The sequence below is a fragment of the Nuphar pumila genome, chromosome 12, assembly GCF_984573655.1.
Source record: "Nuphar pumila chromosome 12, dmNupPumi1.hap1.1, whole genome shotgun sequence".
NCBI classification, from domain to species: domain Eukaryota; kingdom Viridiplantae; phylum Streptophyta; class Magnoliopsida; order Nymphaeales; family Nymphaeaceae; genus Nuphar; species Nuphar pumila.
In genome coordinates, this window is record NC_143260.1 from 14,666,078 (window position 1) to 14,686,729 (window position 20,652).

Sequence of the window (20,652 nt, forward strand, 5' to 3'; positions counted from 1 at the left end):
TTTTCAAAAACTCGCAAGAAATAAAAAAATCATAAATCTGACATTTTTTGGCAAAATCTTGGCAATAAAAAAATAAATTAAAAAACATAAAATTTATTTTTTATAAGAAAATATTAGTAAAAATTATTTAAAAATAAAAATACATGGTTTTTTCATGATAAATTGCCATTTAAAACGTAAGTATCGTGTTTAAATCGTGTTATTTATGTTTTTCCATAAATCTCACGATATTTTGAAAATCTCGCTAGAATTTGTTGTTTTAAACTTTTTGGTAATTTCTCACGATATTATCGCAAGATTTTCATAAATCTCACGATATTTGTCGCTATGCTCCCTACTAAGTACTTATACCTATACCTAGGGATGTAAACAAAACGGGTTTAGTTTCGATACCCGACCGAACCAAACCTGTTTATTCGGGTTGGCTAGAAAATTTCAGATCATGTTAATAATCAGATTTGGGTTCAGTATTGAGTTTTACACCTGAACCTGAATCTTACATAAACCGACCTGGGCTAGTCGTTTCTGAATTAGGTTTTATCTAATTCCATCCTAACTCGATTATGAAATCAAACACTATTAGCTCATACCTGTTCACACCAGACATTTTTTTTTGGATTTTATGACCCGAAGAAACTACACCCGACACAAAGACCTAGTCAGGCTCATGCAGTCTGCCATACTTACAGTCGTCGTGCCAGCAGCTTAAAACTCCGAGGCTATGCCCCTGCCCCTGGAGCCTATGCTACTTATTGGCTTGTGCAGGGGGGCGATGCCTATGGGAATTGAACCTTGACTGCAGTCTAGCAACCAAGTTCCCACTCCATTACGCCAACCCTCCTTAGGGCACTCCCACCGGACTTGGTAATGCCTAAACCCGACCCGAATCTGACCCGTTTACGTCTCTACGGCTATACCCGTTTTGGCAACTATGGTTAAAGGCAACCATGTAAAATTAACGTGTGAGAGCCGGCCAAGCACAAGGGGAGCCGAATCCCCATATTGATCCGGTAACCAACCAACCACACGCTCGACGTGGTCGACTCTCTCCCCTTCGTTCATTGCCTCAATAAACCCTACTAAAGCCCTACCCAATCTCTCTCTCTCTCTCTCTCTCTCTGTGTTTCGGCGTCGTCCGCCGTTTTTTTTTCGTCGCGCGTCACCGTCTCTCGGCCGGAAACATGCCGGGGCAGCTCCTGAACCTCCGCCTTCTCAACTACGCCGCTCCGACCGGGATTCTCTCCGGTGCGTGTTGCGCCGCGCCGGCGACCGGCGTCCGTTCCTACCGCTCCGTCGCTCGCGTCTCCATCTTCGCCAAGCTCTTCCCCTTCCGGTTGAAATTTTCAGCGTTTATCGTTAGGAGAGATGCCGCCTCGGCACTTCCGGCTGCCGTATCCGGCTTCCGGCAGTTTTCTGGCGTGTCCCGGGCCAGAGGCGGCCGGAGAGCATCCTTTTCTCGGGAGCAGAGGGGGAGTTCCAGCAGAGGGAGAGAGCTCCGTATAGGCAGTGTTGGCGGGAGCGCTCGGAGCAAGAGCTTGATGGAGGACGAAGCCGAGCTCAGCAACTGGATCTCCGACCTGAGAACGGAGGGTTTTCCGAGGCTGAGCGACACCGACTCTGATGATCGAGGTGATACTTCTTCGGGAAGGAAGAGGAGAAAGGAGGATCCTACGGAGGAAAAACGGAGGAAAGAAAGCGAATTAGGGAGGAGGAAGGGCAGGGATTCCAGTCTCGGCATGAGGAATGTGGATTGGGAGGGCGAAGCGGCAGGGTTTCGAGGGGCGAGAACCGGGGAAAGAAAACAGATGGTGAGCAATTCGGACGACAAAATGGGGGATTTCCGGCGTAGGAAGGGCGGTGGGGGCCTTGGTTTAGATCGCAGAGGCGGTGGAGGCCTTGGTTTAGATCGCAGAGGCGGTGGGGTTTCGGGGAAGAGAAAGATGGAGTATGGGAAGCGAGCGGCTCAAGTTGTTGATGATGAGGATGAGAATGACGAAGAGGAAGACGAAGATTCTGGGTTTGAGAGCGATTTTTTAAGTGGAGAAGATAGCGAGGAAGGTGCTGTTGATGCTCCGAGGGATGCCAAAGCTGCTAGAAAATCAAGGGAAGAAGTTGTTTCATTGCCGAAGACATCATCAGAAGAAACGGATTCATACTTGAGTCAATCTAGGTATACTCGATTTCCTTCTTTTTGATGGTTTCTTTTAGCTGCCGATACTCCGCACCGTTATAATATTAGTTGAGCTTGTATCTAGCTTAGTGAGTTTTTTCTCGAGTGAGTGTATTTATATAATTTATTTGTTTGTTTTTTCTATTGTCTCTTTTGGCATTCATTCAAACTGGAAATTGCATGGTGATTTATATTTCACTTTGTCAGCGACTATCTGCAACAATGTTAACCGGCTAGCCAGAGTAGCTGAGATGACAAAAATTCTCTATCCCGGAATCCAAATTCTTGTAGCACATATAAATTATTATTGATGTACTGATGTTGATGCCAGAATTTCACCAGAAAATATCCTTGAAAATTCATGGATGTGGAATTCATGGAATGCATCTCAAGATATTTTAGTAAACGATCTCACTGTCAACATCTTGTTAGACTTCCTGTTTCTCATGAGATATTCCTTTATTTCCAAATTTCTTGCTAGGTTTAGTTTCTCAAATCCTCATATTTCAGAAAATATTTCAATATACACCTATTTATCTAGAAAAGCAGCTTTAGACGGGGAATCACACTTTGCTGGCCGGTGAAAATTTCTGATTTCACTTTGGTGGGTGAACATATGCATGCGAACATCCCTTGTAGATTCATGTTATCCTTGTTTTTTCTATTTTTCCTACTCTATTTCAGCCAATAAGATAATTTATTTTAAGATTGACTGGTGAACAAATTCTCAAAACTCTCTGTATTTACTGGCCAGTAGTCCTCTGTGGCATTCATTGTGCCATCAAGCTCATTTTTTGTTCTTTTTGCATGCACCAAGCATATATGATTCTATAATGATTATACTCTTGAATTGGTTAAAGGTAAATTGATCCAAAGATGTACATCAAGATTTAATAACCGATGTATTTGATAAATTCTTAATGTGGTAGTTCTTTCCTTCTGTGCAGTAAAGTCCAATTCCTGTTAACAGCTTGAGGTGAGGTATTTTGTAGTGATTGCATCTAAGGGTTAGTTTACTCATTTTATGGCATTTCCTTGTTACTATATTTGTTCTGATAAGGGTGTCTTTTTACAGCCTGTAGGGAATAACTCTTGCATCCCTATTAAGTATTAACTAAATCTGTCAGGGATAAGAATTGTATTCAGTGTGTGCCACAACTTCCATGGCAAATGCTATCTATAATAGTAGCCTCATTTCCTTTCTGTGACATTTTCATCTCAAACTGTAGTAGTAGGTTTTCATAGGCTGTGAGGACTAAAATATTTTTGTATTCTTTTTCCCTGTTTTCTTAATATTCTATATATTCTTCCTTATCCAACACATAACAATTTTAGTTGTGTATTTACTCTGCTGAAACCTTCCTCATGGGAAATGTCGCTGCAGCTTTGAAGACACTGCTATTTCTCCTCTGTCAGTTAAAGGAATAAAAGCTGCTGGTTATGACAGAATGACTGTTGTACAAGAAGCAACTCTGCCAGTCATTCTTAAAGGTAGGATTCTCTGAGACTCAGTTAATACTGGTTAGTTCACCTGTGAATATTAAGAAAATAGTTCATGTTTTTGCTCTACCTTGTAAATCTATCTTCCACCCTCTATTGTTACTGGTGCTGTCTACATATTAAGGAATCGTCTTTGGCATAGCATACAGAAGCATGTTGTTCCAAGTTTTAAGGATTGTGAAATAATTGTCTGCTGATGCATTTTGAGCAAGCATGGTTTGATCTTGTGGAAACTGCTGACATTTTGAAAGACTACTAGTTTATTTTTCCATGCTTTTAATGGTAAGAAATTGCAAAAATCATCTGTAAGTTCTTGAGTGCTATCTTATACTGCAGATGTGTGAGCTGCTTCCACACCTTTTATATAAACAAACATTCACTTTGAGGCTTCAGCAGTAAGAATAGTTTTTCATGTATTTGAGTCTGCAAGTCCAATTTGGTAAACAAGTGGACCAACTGTGTATCTGCTTAATACTTTAATTTATGCATCAATAACTGTGAGGATATGTATAATGTGTTTAGGTTGCCAGTATTCAGACATGATGCTTCAGCCAGATGAATAAAGGGGAAAATGTTTGATAAAATTTCAGTTTGTGTTGTCGCAGCCTATGTAATTTAGTATTGCGGTAGTGATCGTGAGCTGCTTCATAGTAACCAGCTGGGTACATTAACCTTAAACGATCATCGTAATCAATGGTAATTTGTCAAATGATTTTCATAAGCTTTTGGACTTGTCAGTCTTATTTTTCACCCGGATTCTTCTTATAAGGGGTCATGATTGCAAGTGTCTATATTTCCTTCTAAAACATGTATTGGAGTATGTAAGGTCATTTTTTTGTCTTTTCAACCATATACATAGAGTCTTCATATACAGTTGTACATACATGATATATGATATATTCACTTTGTTTCAGGGGTACCTTTTTTCATTATTAAGACCCTCGCCAAGTGTCTTTCATTACATAATCACTAGAAGTGTAGATCCCTACAGGTTTAGTATCATGTCCAGTTGCATCCTTTATTCTATTTTAACTCTTTCTGCCAGTTGTGTAAATCTTTCAGTGTCCCTCAAAATACTAATCCTGTGATCTTTTAGAGCAAACTGATTTTCTAATCAGATTTAGTTTTCATATGAAGCTACATTGTTATTCTCTTAGTTTTATGTGCCTGGAAATGGGCATGTCTTTTTGTTTGTAGGCAAGGATGTCCTGGCCAAAGCAAAGACGGGTACTGGAAAGACAGTGGCATTTTTGGTATGATATTATTTGCCTTCTCTTTTTAATATTCAATGATTGTGAACAAAAAATTAGTGAACATGACATGTTCTTTTTATGTCTTGTATTTCCTCTGTAATTTCAGCTTCCGGCAATAGAAGTCATTGTAAAACTACCCCCTGTTGGTCGTGATCAGAAAAGACCACCAATTAATGTGCTCATCATATGCCCTACCCGTGAGCTTGCAAATCAGGCTGGTGCTGAGGCTAATAAACTGTTGAAGTATCATCCTACCATAGGCATACAAGTTGTCATAGGAGGAACAAGATTGCCTCTAGAACAGAAACGTATGCAAGCAAATCCTTGCCAGGTTTGCTGCAAATGCTCTTAATTGGCTGGTTTGCATTCATGTTAGTTTTGAGATGCGTTATCATTATGTCAATGTTTTACATAATGCAGATTCTTGTTGCCACGCCTGGAAGGCTTAGAGATCATATTGAGAACACACCAGGATTTGCAACACGACTTCTTGGTGTAAAAATGCTTGTCCTTGATGAAGCTGACCATTTACTAGATATGGGGTTTAGAAAAGCTATTGAAAAAATTATTGATGCTGTTCCAAAACAGAGACAGACACTCTTATTTTCTGCTACTGTTCCCGATGAGGTCATCTTTTATTTCACATCTTGTGCACTAAAGTATTTCTCCTGCATTGTATAATATGCAATCACTTTTGCAGGTTCGCCAAATTTGTCACATTGCTCTAAGAAGAGATCATGAATTCATTAATATAGTCAAAGAAGGAACAGAGGAAACACACTCACAGGTGCGTCTATGAGGATATATAATAATGAGGCCTCTAGGGTACTGCAATTTTTATCAAGAATGATGTTACACTGTGCTGAAGTATCGTTTTGATCTCATTGTTTCTTGAATATTCAGGTCAAACAGATGCACTTGGTTGCTCCGCTTGACAGGCAGTTTACAATACTGTACAGCATTCTTAATGAGCATATTGCAGATGACCCTGATTATAAGGTCTGTGCAGCCATCTTACCGCTTTGATGCTAGTCAGTCCTGTTTCTTTAAATCTCACTTTGCTTCATGGTTGCTGCTGTATACTGTAGGTTCTGGTTTTTTGTACAACTGCAATGGTGACAAGACTTGTGTCTGAGCTTCTTTCTGAGTTGAACCTTAACGTAAGAGAGATCCACTCCAGAAAGCCACAGAGTTACAGGACCAGAGTTTCCGATGAGTTTAGAAAGTCAAAAGGTCTCATTCTTGTAACTTCTGATGTTTCAGCTCGTGGCGTGGACTACCCTGATGTCACCCTTGTTATGCAGGTAAAATAGCATTCGGCATTAATTGTTTAATGTCAAAACAGTCTTGTTATTCCATCATTTTGATTCTTCAAACTTGGACTTTTTTGAACTTTATTCATCCTAGCCTGGATGAAAGAGCCATCTTGAACATCCATTGCATTTGTTATTTCAGATACCGATACAAATTTAATTGTTCATGTACCTTTTGCATTTAAGGTGCCACTTCTTGGAATTGTCATAAGGGTTGGATGTGATGATGAATTTATCCTTTATGTCATGTTTCTTCCCTTTTAACCTTTTCACAGGAAACAAAATAACTTATAAATGCTGGCTTTTAGCACCTTGTGATCTCTTGGATATTTAAGCAATGCTGGATTAGCTTTTTTATTAATGGATATTTGAGAATGCTATGTCTTGACTTTGTAGCTAATCCTTTGATACATGCTGTCATGGGGATACTTTACCAGCCAAATTGTTTCTTCTTTTGTCTATGATAACAGTTTGACCAGTATTTGTTCAATCATATTCATAATTTTGTGACTTTTGAACCTTGCTACTGTAGGTGGGGCTGCCATCTGATAGAGAACAATACATACACCGACTTGGAAGAACTGGTAGGAAAGGCAAAGAGGGTAAAGGCATATTGTTGCTTACACCATGGGAGGATTTCTTTTTGTCAAGCATTAATGATTTGCCAATAAGCAAGGCTGCACTACCTCCAATTGATCCAGACATGAAAAAGAAGGTGAGTGCTTTGTAATAATTGTTTAATGTGCAGTCCTTTTCCTAAAGTTTGTTCAGGGTGTTTGCGTATTTCTGAGGATAATATGTTGAAATCTGATTTCATTTTGTTTGTGATGTGGCTGTATTTTTCATTTCTCATTATAAACCTTTGTGTAGCTTTGGGCAATTCTTGTGTTTCCTAAACTGTGTGTGCCAGAGGCTTTTCAGATTTTCTATTGGATTTATATTTGCTACAGTCGATTGTACCTACAATCTAGTTGGAATCTTGATCTAACCTCATACATGTCTTCATCTTGGTCGATTTAGTAGGAATTAACCCTTGGATTATGTTTTTTTTTATGAAAAAACATTTTTTTGACACGAAACATGTTTTTTAGTCAAGAAAAATTGATGCATTCATAGCTGTCGATTTTTGGATCATTGGAAAAAACTGTGTACAGGTTGGTTTTTGGCAATCCAAAATTGGGTTCCCACTAAATAAAACGTGTAGATCACATCTATGGTGTTGGATGTAAAGAGAAAAACAAAAAATAAAATAAATGGTGTTTGCTACATCGATTGTAGCAAACATTAATCCTTTTCTATTACAGCTGGAAATATGATGGTTATATTACTTACATTCCATTGATTTACCATTAAAAAAGGCGTCTTTTGGTTTGTGATCTTGTTTTTTCTTTTTCTTTTTTTTTCAGTGAACATGGATAGGATGAACCATAAATTACTCTTCATCAGTTTTATGTATCTTTGCAGATTAACTGCCAAGCCTCCCTCATAATTTCACGCACTGTTTTCCCCTGTTGTGTGTCTTCACAGGTTGAGCGTGCTCTTGCTCATGTAGAGATGAAGAACAAGGAAGCTGCTTATCAAGCATGGCTTGGATATTATAACTCTGTCAAAACCATTGGCCGAGATAAGGTCAGGCTTGTGGAGCTCGCTAATGAGTTCAGCAGTAGTATGGGTCTTGACAAGCCACCAGCGATTCCAAAGCTTATCCTTGGGAAAATGGGTCTGAGAAATGTCCCCGGCTTGCGTGCTAAGTAGAATATGAAGCTGTGGAGTGCAGTCTGATTTGTTGGGGTGCCATTGTGAGGTGCATTTTGTAGGTATATAAGCTCACCTGGTTAGAAGATCTTGACTTTTTTCACTGGGTCTGTTTAAGAGCATTCATTGGATCTCAAATCCAACATTTGGAGGGCTTTAGGAATCTCCACTCTGCAGTTGCATGAAGGTCGGATTTGGCACCAGATCAAACCAAGGACGGTGAGTCCGTGTTCAAATGCCCCCGCTAAAGGTATGATATTCTTCCGGTTAGGAATTTTACCCTGAAGTTCGTTTTCATCAATATTTGTAACAGACAATGAAAAAAAAAAGTGAATCAAATTGCAATCATATTCTAAATTATAAATATTTTAACGCTCCTTTGTCTGGCTGCTTGCTGCTGATTTCATTATTTCAACAAAACATAAGAGTAGGCATATAAACAGTGGATTGAATCCTTCATAAGATTCAGATTTGGACTGTGGATGTAAAAGGGTACAACCAATTCAACTGCCTTTACAAATTTGGATATTAGTCGGATTCAGATTCAGATTTGGAATAGAACTCTCAACTGAACCTGAACCTGATTATTAATTTGATTGCTTTACAAAATATGACAGTCGGTTTGGATGCTGTTGGATATCCGACTTGAATAAGAATGTCAGCATCTCCACAAAGCATGAGACCTAGGTATCAAAGATGCGAAATATAGTAAAGTTCGAGAAACTTGCTTGTATGACTCATCCTGGTGCACCTCTAGTTCGAGTGATGGGCCCAGTATGGACTTTAAATCATATTTACCAGAAAGCTTGCTTCTCCAATCATAAGTGCCAAATTCTTGGCTTGACCAAAATGAGGGGTAGCTTTTGGAAACCTGCTTCCTTTTTATATGAAGCACACTTCCTCTTGCTTCTGATTCTTCGCTTCCTTAACGTTTTTTTCCTTGTCACTTCCCACACTCCCCTTTCTTAAGCTTCTCAGATTAAAAAGTAATAACTTATTTATAACAAGCTTCGTTGTTAATTCTGTCCTTGTTTTTATGTTGCTTCTTATTTGCTTTCACCCTCGTTTCAGTTTTTGCTTTCACTCTCGTTTAACTTTGAAGCAGGTTAGTAAAAGATGGTTGCTGCCACCTGTAGGGTTGTATTGTATCTTTTCAAAGCCTTGCCCTCCCCTTCAATGTCTATGCTCTTGACTCCATAAACAGTAATTTCTTGAGCAGTTCCAATTGGCAAAAATGTTGTCTATAGATGTGATTTCAGATATTGGAAACTAAACTTGAAAAATGACCGTACGGCTAATGTGATCTGATTTTCTAAAATCCTATAATTTTTTATATTCTCTTGATGTCCAAAGTCTCCAATATTTGACATTGTTAGGACCTTTTTACCTTTCACAACTATGAATTTAAGCCTTTTTACAATAAAATTGTACCGCTCATCGGCTATCTCCAACACTCACTTAAATATAAAATTGCAGGTTTTTTGTGTGCAAATTTAGACCTTACGAACATTGCATAAATTTATTTGTAAAATTTTGGTGAAACTAAAACCATCAAAATCGCAAATATCCTATTGTTTTGCATAAATTTACTTGTGAAATACATCTCGCAAATATTTTAACTTTTTCTCTTATATTTTTTGAAATCACATATTTTTATGTATGAAATACTTACCCCTAATTTTGCAAATAGCTTATTTTTTTGCATATATTGCACACTCTTTAATGAAGTTATTGTTAATTTTCATATATCATAAATATTGTGCTTAAATATTTGTGAAACTATGACAAATATGTGATTTTTTATTTTTTGCAAATTTCAAAAATCATACTTGTTTGCATATATGTTCTAAAATCTCGTGAAGTATATTTGTGAAAATCCTACTAATCGGCAAAAATCGAACAATTTTGTAAAATTGTTTCTTCATGTATAAACAAGTCAATATGATTAATATAGAATTAAATACAATTGGTTTGCACAAAATCATATAATTTGAAATTTAATAATTATAAAGTTTTATTCAATATACGGGCTTCTTTACAAAGTTATAGTCAAAGTTTAACTTGATGATCTATCCAATTATAAAATGTAAGTTTAACTTGATTTATTACAAAGGTGCATAATTGCCCACAACTCTGTTAGTTGGACAGACTCTTCCAGCACATTTCTAACTGATGTCTCAACTTTTTCAGTCTTTCGCACTTTTGTAAGTTTTTTCTTTCATGTGCTTGATTCTTTATATTTGTGACATCTTGCTAAAAATAATCTTTTAATAACAAACAATTAACTACAGTAAACATCTCAAACTAGTGAACAACTAACATATAAATACATATATGTCTGAAGTTCAATCTCTAGTTTTTGCTAAAGTACTAGATATATTGTATGACAAATATACCATAGTTATACCTTTAAAATGAGAAAATATCAAGTGAAAAATATGTATACTTACGAAATAAATACAAAGTTAGAAGAATATCCTTTATCTTCTATGTTCAATTTTTATAACAATCGAACCCAAATTGCATTAAAAAGAATGAACCTTCAACACATATGCACAAAAAGAAGATAACATACATAAAAAAGCGAGTATTTTTTTTAGTAAATTATATTATCGTACTATTTGTTTGAGATTTTTATCTGCTAAGTATGTATTCGACGTAGAATTGTACAGCCTGAAGTCATTTTTCTTCGTGTCCATTTTTCAAAGAACTTAGTGCTCATTGCCCTATTTGAAAGGAATTATGAGCTGCAACATAAATCTAGTGTAATGTCGTTATGTATATGAAAATTTATTTATAAGTATGCAAAGTTGTGTAAAAATATACAAGAAAATAATACGGCAAGTCGTTGCTCTCCAATTTGTCAGTTACCCTACCTCACTGTCATTTAATTGTAACCATTTGTTAGAAATAAACAAAGTTTACCAACTAGTTTTTATTAATAGGTAGTAAAACAATATAAACATCGCTTTTATAACTAAAAAAAATACGGGGTAAGGTAAAGGGTCTTCGGCAAGTTTTTTTTTTCAATCCTCATTGTGAGCCGCTTGAAGTCTTTCTATGAATCTTGTTAGATGCTACATGGTAAATTTAGTGTGGTAACAAAAGAACAAATAAAATTACGTGCAAACGTAACAAAAAACTAAACAAATTAACATGCAAAACTAATACTTACGTCACTTGCCAAGTGAGTTTCATTGCCAAACTCTTACTCTTCTGGCTTTGCGGTGTTCTATTCTATAGTTTTTTCTTTATCATTAGCATGTTCTTAACAACAAAATAAATTATATATGATTAATGTTAAATATACACACATAATTCAGGATATTGCTTATACCTCATTTACGACAGGTTGTTTTTTGCTCTTCGAAACTTAGGGTCCTTAGAATCTCTTTCTTTTGTAAGAACGTGTATTATCATATATCTCAAACTATATAAATATACGCATAAAGAAGTAATTAATTAAATAATAATGATACGGTGCTCCCGGAACACCTACTCTCTTTTATTAACTATTGGATCTTTTGAGATCTAATGATTGTGATGCATGCAAAAATATGACTGCTCCTACTTTAAATATGCATGTAACTACTTAAATTGTACATGCATGCTTAAAAAATTCTCAGGCAACCCCAAATTGTTTCATCAAACCAGTCTCCTTTCACGGCATAATTTCACTTTCCAATTCTTCCATGATTTTCTCATCTTTGGAGAAGCATCTATTTTGCAAATGACTAAAGTGGCCCTCATCCTTAGAAGTTTTGTATTGCTATTTAATTTGGATGGACTCACGAATATGACGACCACCTAGATTTTTAGCTTCTCTTTGGCTTCGCTACCATCTTCCCACTTGGGCCAAGCTCTATCCATGGAAGTCACACCACCTGTCCATCGAACGACCCTAATCAGGTACCCTCTCTATGTAATACCCAGCTACTTCTTATCGGTATCCATAATTCCTATGAAGGTTTGAAAAAGATCAAACATTTTTTGTGTTCGGGGGCGTTGTCTAGTAAGAAGTCTTTGGTTGGTTGGGGAACTATCTTCCTTCCCAAATCAGGGGGTGGACTCGGTATTCCAAATCAACAATTTAAAAATCAGGCCTTGGTCTGTAAGTAGTGGTGGGAGTTGGCAAGGGATGAACAATTCTTTGCATGGACTCTTTCAATAGGGTGCAAACTTAATAGAATTTGCAGAAGTGGGGCATTCATGTGGCTTCTCGATGGCCCTTATGCTTGTCTTTTGGAAAAGGTAAAGTCATGGAAATCAATCTAGCAGAGACGAATTTGGTGGATATATTAAGATCGGACTCGAAAGTTATGTTGGTCTTTGTGTGCATGCATGTGTACTTGCTTGTGTCCTGTTCTTGGCCATTCATTTTATGGTCACTTGATTGATTATAATTTGATTAGATAAGTGCACATTCTATCAGTTCATTCAATTGGAACTTGAGTTTTTCATGAACCAAGTCCAAGGGAAATTTGGATGACAAATAAACATTACCTTCTCAGAAATTGTTCCTTAAGGAGGGAAAACATCTTTTAGGAAAATGACTGAGAGCCGCTTTCTCCCAAGTTTTTCTTTTTTGTGTTTTTTTAAATCACTTTGATGAAGCACTGCTCTCATCCTCTTTCTCCTCCTCTCCACTTTCTTCCCACGCACAAGGTGGTTGCATGGAAAATTGCTTTTTGGGTGCCCATCAGATCACAGCTTATAGGGAAAGCAGTGGATGAGGTGCTGGCCGTGTGACATAAGATACTAGATCCACAGGGTGTCGGGAACTTTAGATGGTGTAATCAATCGAAAACTTGGAAAGTAATTTACTTGTTTCTTAGTTTATGGGTTCAAGGTTATACATCAAATTTAGCAAAGGGAATGGGTTTATGTTGGCAGTGTTTTAGACTTCAACCATGCATAAGTAAAATTTCAATAAAGTGATCTTATTTTTTATAGTTTTGACTTTCTGATTTTTTATTTGGTTCATCAAAGATAAAAATACTACAAAAATAATAATTTTTCTCTGGAGATTCTCTTCCATGTTACTATGATCCATTACTTGTTATTAATTCTTTTTCTATGGCCGCTCTCCAAGCTTTTGCATCTGATTATGCACCTGTTTGCTGGAATATGAACAAGGGATTAATGTCTTGCAGTTTCAAACAATCAGTACCTTCATTGTTTCTTGAAGCTACAGTTGCCTCTAATGATCCACAACCGATTAGCATCGGTTTTACGTTTTCTCTTGGATTTCAAGCCTGATCTCAAGACCACAATCTTGAATGAAATGAGTTGTTCTGTCATAAGCTGAGAAGTATTGATTTGCTCTTTCATAACATGCACAACTTTCTTCCTGTTGTATAGCTGGAAGTTGGATCTGCATAAGGGCTACCTGACTATATCATGAGGTCTTAAAGAAGATAAGATCCAGTTAATGTACCTTCTCAGTGTGCGTGTCACTCTCATAAAGCATGACAGAAATGACAGCGTTTTCTTTTTTTTGTGAAAACCCTTCCTTTTGATATGCTACTGATTAATTGTCACAATTTTCATGGGAAATTGTTGAGTCCCTTTCCCTCTCCTTTCCACCGTGAGTGAAACAAACCAATGTTGTCATTATCATTGAGAATCAGGTATCGTATGTCAATGGGTCGGGTTTGTTTTGGACCCAGGTGAAACCAGATTTTCGGGTATGATATCGAGTCTGGACCCGAGTCTAATCGGATTCACTATAATAAGAACCATACCTGGACCCAATAATAACTACATGAACCAAACCTGGACCTTACCCAGTAAAACCATATTTTTTATCATTTTTACATTGAAAATCTGTGGGTCTTAATCGGAACTTGGGTCGGATCTGGGTCTGGTAAAAATTTCACAAAATATACCTGGTCCATGTATTAATTGGACCTTCAGATCTGGACCCGGGTCTTCTTATTTATCACCAGAGACCCTATAGGGTTTGGTTTGGGTAGGATCCAGGTAAACCAGGCCCGATGACACCCCTAATCATATATGCAAAAAATCGATATACGAAACGAGCTGAATCGACTTATTTTTTAAATAATTAAAAAGGTTTAAATATTTTTTAGTATTTTCCTAACACTCATCATCTTCTAGTTAAAAATTGACCAAAGCCATTTTTGCTGAAAGAGTTTTTCTAAAAGGTACACTTTTTATAGGAAACATTCCTCCACCCTCGTGGAGGAATGTTTCCTGTCAAGAGAAAATTTATTTTTACACACCCAATCACCCATCTCACAACTTCTTACCACCACCATCTCACCAACACTCACCACCACCCACCACCATCACCACCACCCTCCTCCTCCTCTCTCATTTTTTTCATATTTTCCACCTTTTTTTTCTCATGCTACACAAAAAAGCAAAAAACTTTCTTTTCTAAAACTTCTAGTATTAAAAACTCTCAAAGGCAAAACTTTCTTTTCTTATCTCTTCAGGCACGTTTGGAAGCTGGAAACATTTAGAAAAAGTCAACCGAGATAAAAAGAAAACCGTACAGTCTTTTTGACCTTTTCAAATTAAAGAAATTGTTTTCTTAAGAAACATTTTGAAAAAGGTACAGTTTTTTTTATAGGAAAGACTCTTCTAAGGGGTGGGGTCTTTCCTATCGGGACCCCTCTCTCGTCCCTCCTCTGAAGCAGAGAAAGAGAGTTTGTGTGTGGGGAAGAAGTATGTTGTTGCGGAGGTTCGCGCGGCCATTGATGGCGAAGGTGAAGGAGACGACGGGGATCGTGGGGCTGGACGTGGTGCCAAATGCGAGGGAGGTGCTCATCTCCCTCTACACCAAGACCCTCAAGGAGATCAAGCTGTGCCCGAGAATGAGGGCTACAGGAAGATCGTCGAGAGCTTCACCTCCCACCGCCTCAAGGTATGCCAGGAGGAGGAGGACTGGGAGACCATCGAGTGCTGCATGGGCTTTGCCCAAGTCGAGGAGCTTATGGAGGAGACCAAGGACGAGCTCACCCTCATCGCCAAGATGATCGGTTCCACCCCTCTTCCTCTTTTTCTCGTTCCTCTTTAGTTTTGGCAACTACCCATCTTCTCTTTTGTTGGTTTTGTTGTAATGGGCTCGATTTGGGGGGCCTAATTGGCATAATTTGAATGTTTGTGATTTTTTTTTAATAATGAATTTGGTTTTGGCTCTTTGTAATTGATTTTTTAGCTTAGTAGTGCATTTGTTTCTGCAATGGGATTCAATTATTTTTTTGGGATTAGAGGAGAACGGAGTTGACTATTAGATCATGGAGGAGGTTTCTGCAATGAGATTCAATTATTTTGTATTTTGTTTCTACAATGAATTGTTTGTTTCTGCAATGGGATTCAACCTTTCTCTCTTAGCAGCATTTATGCGCAAAGCAAGGCTTGTGGGTGTTTTGTTTGCAATAGGTAACGGTGTTTGCTCACCTATCTGCAGTTTAACAGAAGCAATTGAGTTAGTTTGGATTAAGGGTGCTTGATAAAAATGGAAAACAGGGAAACGATAATGCTGTTTCTCAGATTGCATTGATAAGCTACAACGTATTACAATATATACGATAACAGGAAAGAGAAGAGTGCGATATTAGGCCGGTGGTTAAGAGTTGGAGTTGGACGATAACTTTATCCGATAATAACCATCAGACGATAACTCATGATAGAGTTATGTGTTAACTAATACGCCGTAAGTGCGCACTGCCCAAGGATTTAGTAAAAATATCGACACACTAGGAGTGAGTCTGAATGAACTGAGTAGCAACGAGTCTGCTTTGAATTTTCTCTAGAATAAGGTGACAATCGACTTCAATGTGTTTGGTGCATTCATGATAGACAAGATTAGCTACAATACGTAGAGCTGCTTGATTATCGCAAAATAGAGTCATGGCCTGAGGATGAGAAATGTCGAAGTCAGAGAATAGGGATTTGATTCATATAAGCTCACAAGCAGCAAGAGCAATGGAACAATACTTGGCTTTCGTAGAAGAGCGAGAGACAGTGGACTGTTTTTTAGACTTTCAGGAAATCGAGCTCAAGCCGAACATGATGCAATACCTAGAGGTGAACCTGTGAATGATGGGGCAAGAGGCCCAATCAGAGTCGGAATATCCGATAATATCTAGTGGGCCAGATGCATTCATTAAGATGCTGTGACCCAGGGTGCCTTTGAGATAGCGCAGAACCAAAGGGCGGCATTCATGTGAGGAGTGTGTGGTTGACTAGAGAACTGACTTAAGAGATGCATGGCATATGTGATGTTAGGGCGAGTAATAATGAGATAGATTAATCTACCAATCAATCAATCAACGAAACATGATCGGGTCTTCTAAGACCGAAACATCAATACTGTTGAACTTTGAATGTTGCTCCATGGGAAAAGAGTATGGCTTAGAACCAAGATAGCCCATGTCATTTGGGATATCTAGAGCATACTTGTGTTGAGATATAAAAATTCCAGATTGAGAGCGAGCTACTTCAATGCTCAAGAAGTATTTGAGAGTACCGAGATCTTTAAGGCAAAACTGCTGATGGATATTCTCCTTGAGGGCACATATCTGATTGAGATTGTCACCAGCAATAACGATGTCATCTACATAGATCAAAAGAAATAAGTGAGAACCATCCCTTATTTTGAAAAATAAGGAATAGTCGGCCTTCAATTGAATAAAACAAATTCCTTGCAAATAGGAAGAAAGCTTAGCAAACCAGTTCCGCGAGGATTGTTTGAGACTGTAAAGAGACTTGTGAAGTCGGCAAACTGAAGGCGCCCCCTGACAAAAAAAGTTGGGAAGAAGCCGCGTATAAACTTCTTCAACAAGATTGCTATGTAAGAAAGCATCATTGACATCCACTTGAAAAATGTGCTAACAACAAATAGAAGCAATGGCAAGGAGGCAACGAACAATGACCACCTTGGCAACAGGAGCAAAGGTCTCATGATAATCGAGGCCTTTGATTTGAGTGTACCCTTTGACGATCAGGCAGGCTTTGTAGCGTTCAATAGATACATTGAATCGAAATTTAATTTTATATACCCATTTTCAATCAACAGGGTGCTTACCTTCAGGTAGAGTGGTCACCGTCCAGGTGTGGTTCTTCTCAAGTGTTCGAATTTCAGCAGCCATGGCGTCACACCAATGTTGATATTGCATGGCTTGAGAGAAGGTCTTGGGTTCAAAGGTTTGAGTAATGGCAGCTAAGAAGGTGCGATAGGAGGGAGAGAAGCGTGATAGTGTAAAGGATGATGAGTGTTGGGAGACACGTTACCCGAAGCATCCAACAAGAGCACTAGGGCTACAAAGTAGCACTTGTAATCCTTGAGGTAAGGTGATGGTTGATGAGGATGATCAGAGCATCGAGAAGGAGGGGGGATGGGAGCAGTATGGGTGTTGGGCAGAAGAGGTGGGTTGAACGACGGCATGGGAGGACGGGGGGAAATGGGGATGGCAAACGACGGCTCAACGATAGGAGGGTGCAGATCATATTCTTGGGATTCAAAGATGGGTATGGGTATGACATTGGTAACATCAAAGGAGGGAGCCGTATGATCGTGAAAAAGAAAACGGTTTCATAAAATTTGACATCTCGGCTGACAACAATTTTGTTGGATTCAATGTCATAGACTTTATAACCAACTTGATCGTACGGGTAGCCGACAAAGATGCATTGCTTGGCCCATATGTCAAATTTGTGGTTGTGGTAGATATTGAAAGCATAACATAAACAATCGAATGTACGGAGATGAACATAATTAGGCAGTTTGTTGTATAACACCTCATAAGAAATTTTACCCATCAATGGTTTGGAAGGGAGGCAATTAATGAGGTATGTGGCAGTGAGGACACATTTTCCCCAAAACTTGAGTGGTAAATTAGATTGAAAAATGAGAGCCCGAGCGACATTCAGCAGGTCACGATGCTTGCATTCGACAACGTTGTTTTGTTGTGGTGTTGCGACGTAGCTGTGTTGATGATGAATTCCATTGTCTTTAAGAAAAGTTTGCAGATCATTGGAAAGGAATTTGGTTCCATTATCAGATCGAATGCTTAAAAGGTTGGTTTGAAACTGATTGTAAATTAACGCAAGAAATTTTTTAATAATATTAAATGTCTTAGACTTGTATCTCATGAGATACACCCACGTACATCGGCTATAGTCATCAACGATGGTAAAAAAAAATGAGCCCCAAACATAAAGGGAGTTTGGTATGCACCCCATATGTCGCAATGAATTAACTCGAAAGGTTTAGAAGCGAATATAGTTCCATGAAAAAAATGTAACCTAGTTTGTTTAGCTTTATGACAAACAAAACAAGAATCATGTAAAATTTTGTCATTAACTTTATTATTATTGATAAGAACTTGAAGACATAAATGCCCGAGGCAAAGGTGCCAAAGAGAAGGAGATACAGTATTAAAGATATGGCTACTACCATCCTCAAGGATATAAAGATTCTCTTGCAACCTACTTGTTCCAATCATCATCTTTGAGTGAGGGTCCTGAAAAACATAATGATCAGGGTCAAATACAATGGTACATTTAAAATCATGAATTAATTTGCTAATGAAAATAAGATTAAATTTGAAATAAGAAACATAAAGGATATTATATAAGGTGATAGTGGGTGTTAGTGAAACATTGTCGGTGTGGGTGGCGTGGGTGGACGTCCCATCAGGGAGATCGATGGCTGGAAAATAAATAGGTTCAGGGGAAGAAATGGTGGATATAGAGTTGGTAATGTGATCTGTGGCCTTGGAGTCTATGATCCAACTTTGAGATGCAAATAAACACATAGAGGATGTGGGTATATTACTTGCAAGGTTGGCTATGGATGGATTTGGTTAGTTACCTAGATTGACAATGGCCATAATTTTATCGTATTGTTCTTGAGTGAGTTTAGGAAGGGATGAACTTTCTTAATGTTGAATCAAGCATTGGGAGGACCCTTGGTCGGCTAGGAAAACCAAGAAGATAATAACACTTTGGCTTGATGTGTCCAAGGCAGCGGCAATGATCGCATTTTGGTCGTGGGTGCATATGTTCTGTCCTTGGTGTATCGACTTTGACAAGGATATTGTTTTCATCAACTGTTGTGGCAGCTAGTTCATATGATGGCATAAGGCGAAGGTCATGTTGCCGCTACTCTTGGATGATCAGCGAGTATGCCTTGGATATACTCGGTAAAGGTGTCATAAAGAGTAATTGACTTCGGATGACACTGAAACTATCATTGAGGCCCATCAAAAATTGGATGAGTCGTTCACGTTGTTGGGGGTCTTGAATAGCCCACATGGCGCCACATGAGCATGGTGGGATCTCGATGTAAGTAGACATCTTGTCCCATAAACCTTTTAGCTTGGTGAAGTACACGGTTATGGGTGATTGATTTTGCTTGAGATTGATTATCTCCTGTTGGATTTGATATATCCTAGGAACGTTAGATTGAAAAAACCTTTCGCGGAGCTCTGCCCAAACCTCAACTACAATTTGAGCATAAATGACACTGGCTGCAAAATCCTTATAGATAGAATTAAGCAGGCAGTATAACACCATATTGTTGCATCACTCCCATGTGGCAACATTTGGTGATGAAGAATCGGGTTTCACGATGGATCTATCAATGAAACCTATTTTATTTTTGGCACTTAGTGCCATAACCATAACCATAGCCCTACTCCACATTGAGTAGTTGTCTCCAACAAGTTATTGCAAAACTAGGAATATCCCTGGATTATCTGAATAATGAACAAAAAATGGATTGAGTGTCGATTCTTGGGTGTTCTCGGATGAGGCAGTCCCGTTGTTGATGCTATTCGACACCATTGAGGACAACTCACAAAGGAGAAAAGAGATACGTGAGGATCTGGCCAAATCAACAAGTTGGGTGCGAGAAAGAACACAAGATCAACGTCCCTGCTCTGATACCATGATAAAAAGGAAAAACATGAACACAATAATTAATAAATAAGAAAAACAATAATTTTGGAAAAACGATAATGTTGTTTCTCATGCTGCATTGATAAGCTACAACGTATTACAATATATAAAATAACAAGAAATAGAAGAGTGTGATATTCTACGGAGATCTTCATTAGCAACAATCATGATCTAGATGCACAAAGGTAGGCCGGTGGTTAAGAGTTGGAGTTGGATGATAACTTGGTATGAGTTATCCGATAACATGCTGTAACCACCAGACGATAACATGATAACTCATGATAGAGTTATGTGTTAACTAATAGTGCTCACAACCAGAGAGTACAAGTTTTAATTATCATTTATTTTAATTACTATGTAATCAAGAACTGGGCATAACCAGTATTCCTCATGAAACCACACATTACAATCAAAAGAGCCAAGTTTTATCTGTCCATCCCCTGCTTTACGTCAAATAACCAGCTTTCGGTGTAGTAGGAGAAAAAAATTTCATGCACAAACAAACAAGCGAAAAAAAATTACTTATAAAAACTTATCATGTCAAACTTCTCAAAAAAAAATTTCTTATGAGATTTTTTCTTGCTTCCATTGTTGACCTAAATGTATGTAATGCAAGGAATTTTTTTGAAAAGTCTGCCGAACATGGAAACAACTATCACATCCCAAGCATATAGAAGTTAGTGGACAGGGTTAAACAAATACGTGGACCTCATATGCTAAGTTTAAT

At 38.0% G+C, this 20,652-nt stretch overlaps 1 protein-coding gene and 1 pseudogene across 1 annotated transcript; both read left to right on the forward strand.

The window, feature by feature from the left end:
- Nucleotides 1-983: 983 nt before the first annotated feature.
- Nucleotides 984-8,353, forward strand: LOC149820081 (DEAD-box ATP-dependent RNA helicase 31-like). The gene is made up of 10 exons (XM_089983608.1): nt 984-2,170; nt 3,555-3,661; nt 4,868-4,923; nt 5,030-5,254; nt 5,344-5,550; nt 5,624-5,710; nt 5,827-5,922; nt 6,012-6,227; nt 6,769-6,951; nt 7,764-8,353. Exons 1-10 carry the CDS (start codon nt 1,182-1,184, stop codon nt 7,989-7,991), a joined length of 2,394 nt encoding a protein of 797 aa, XP_089839734.1. The 5' UTR covers nt 984-1,181; the 3' UTR covers nt 7,992-8,353.
- A 6,333-nt stretch (nt 8,354-14,686) lies between these two features.
- On the forward strand, nt 14,687-15,306 carry LOC149820082 (putative NADH dehydrogenase [ubiquinone] 1 alpha subcomplex subunit 5, mitochondrial pseudogene; annotated as a pseudogene).
- Nucleotides 15,307-20,652: the final 5,346 nt, after the last annotated feature.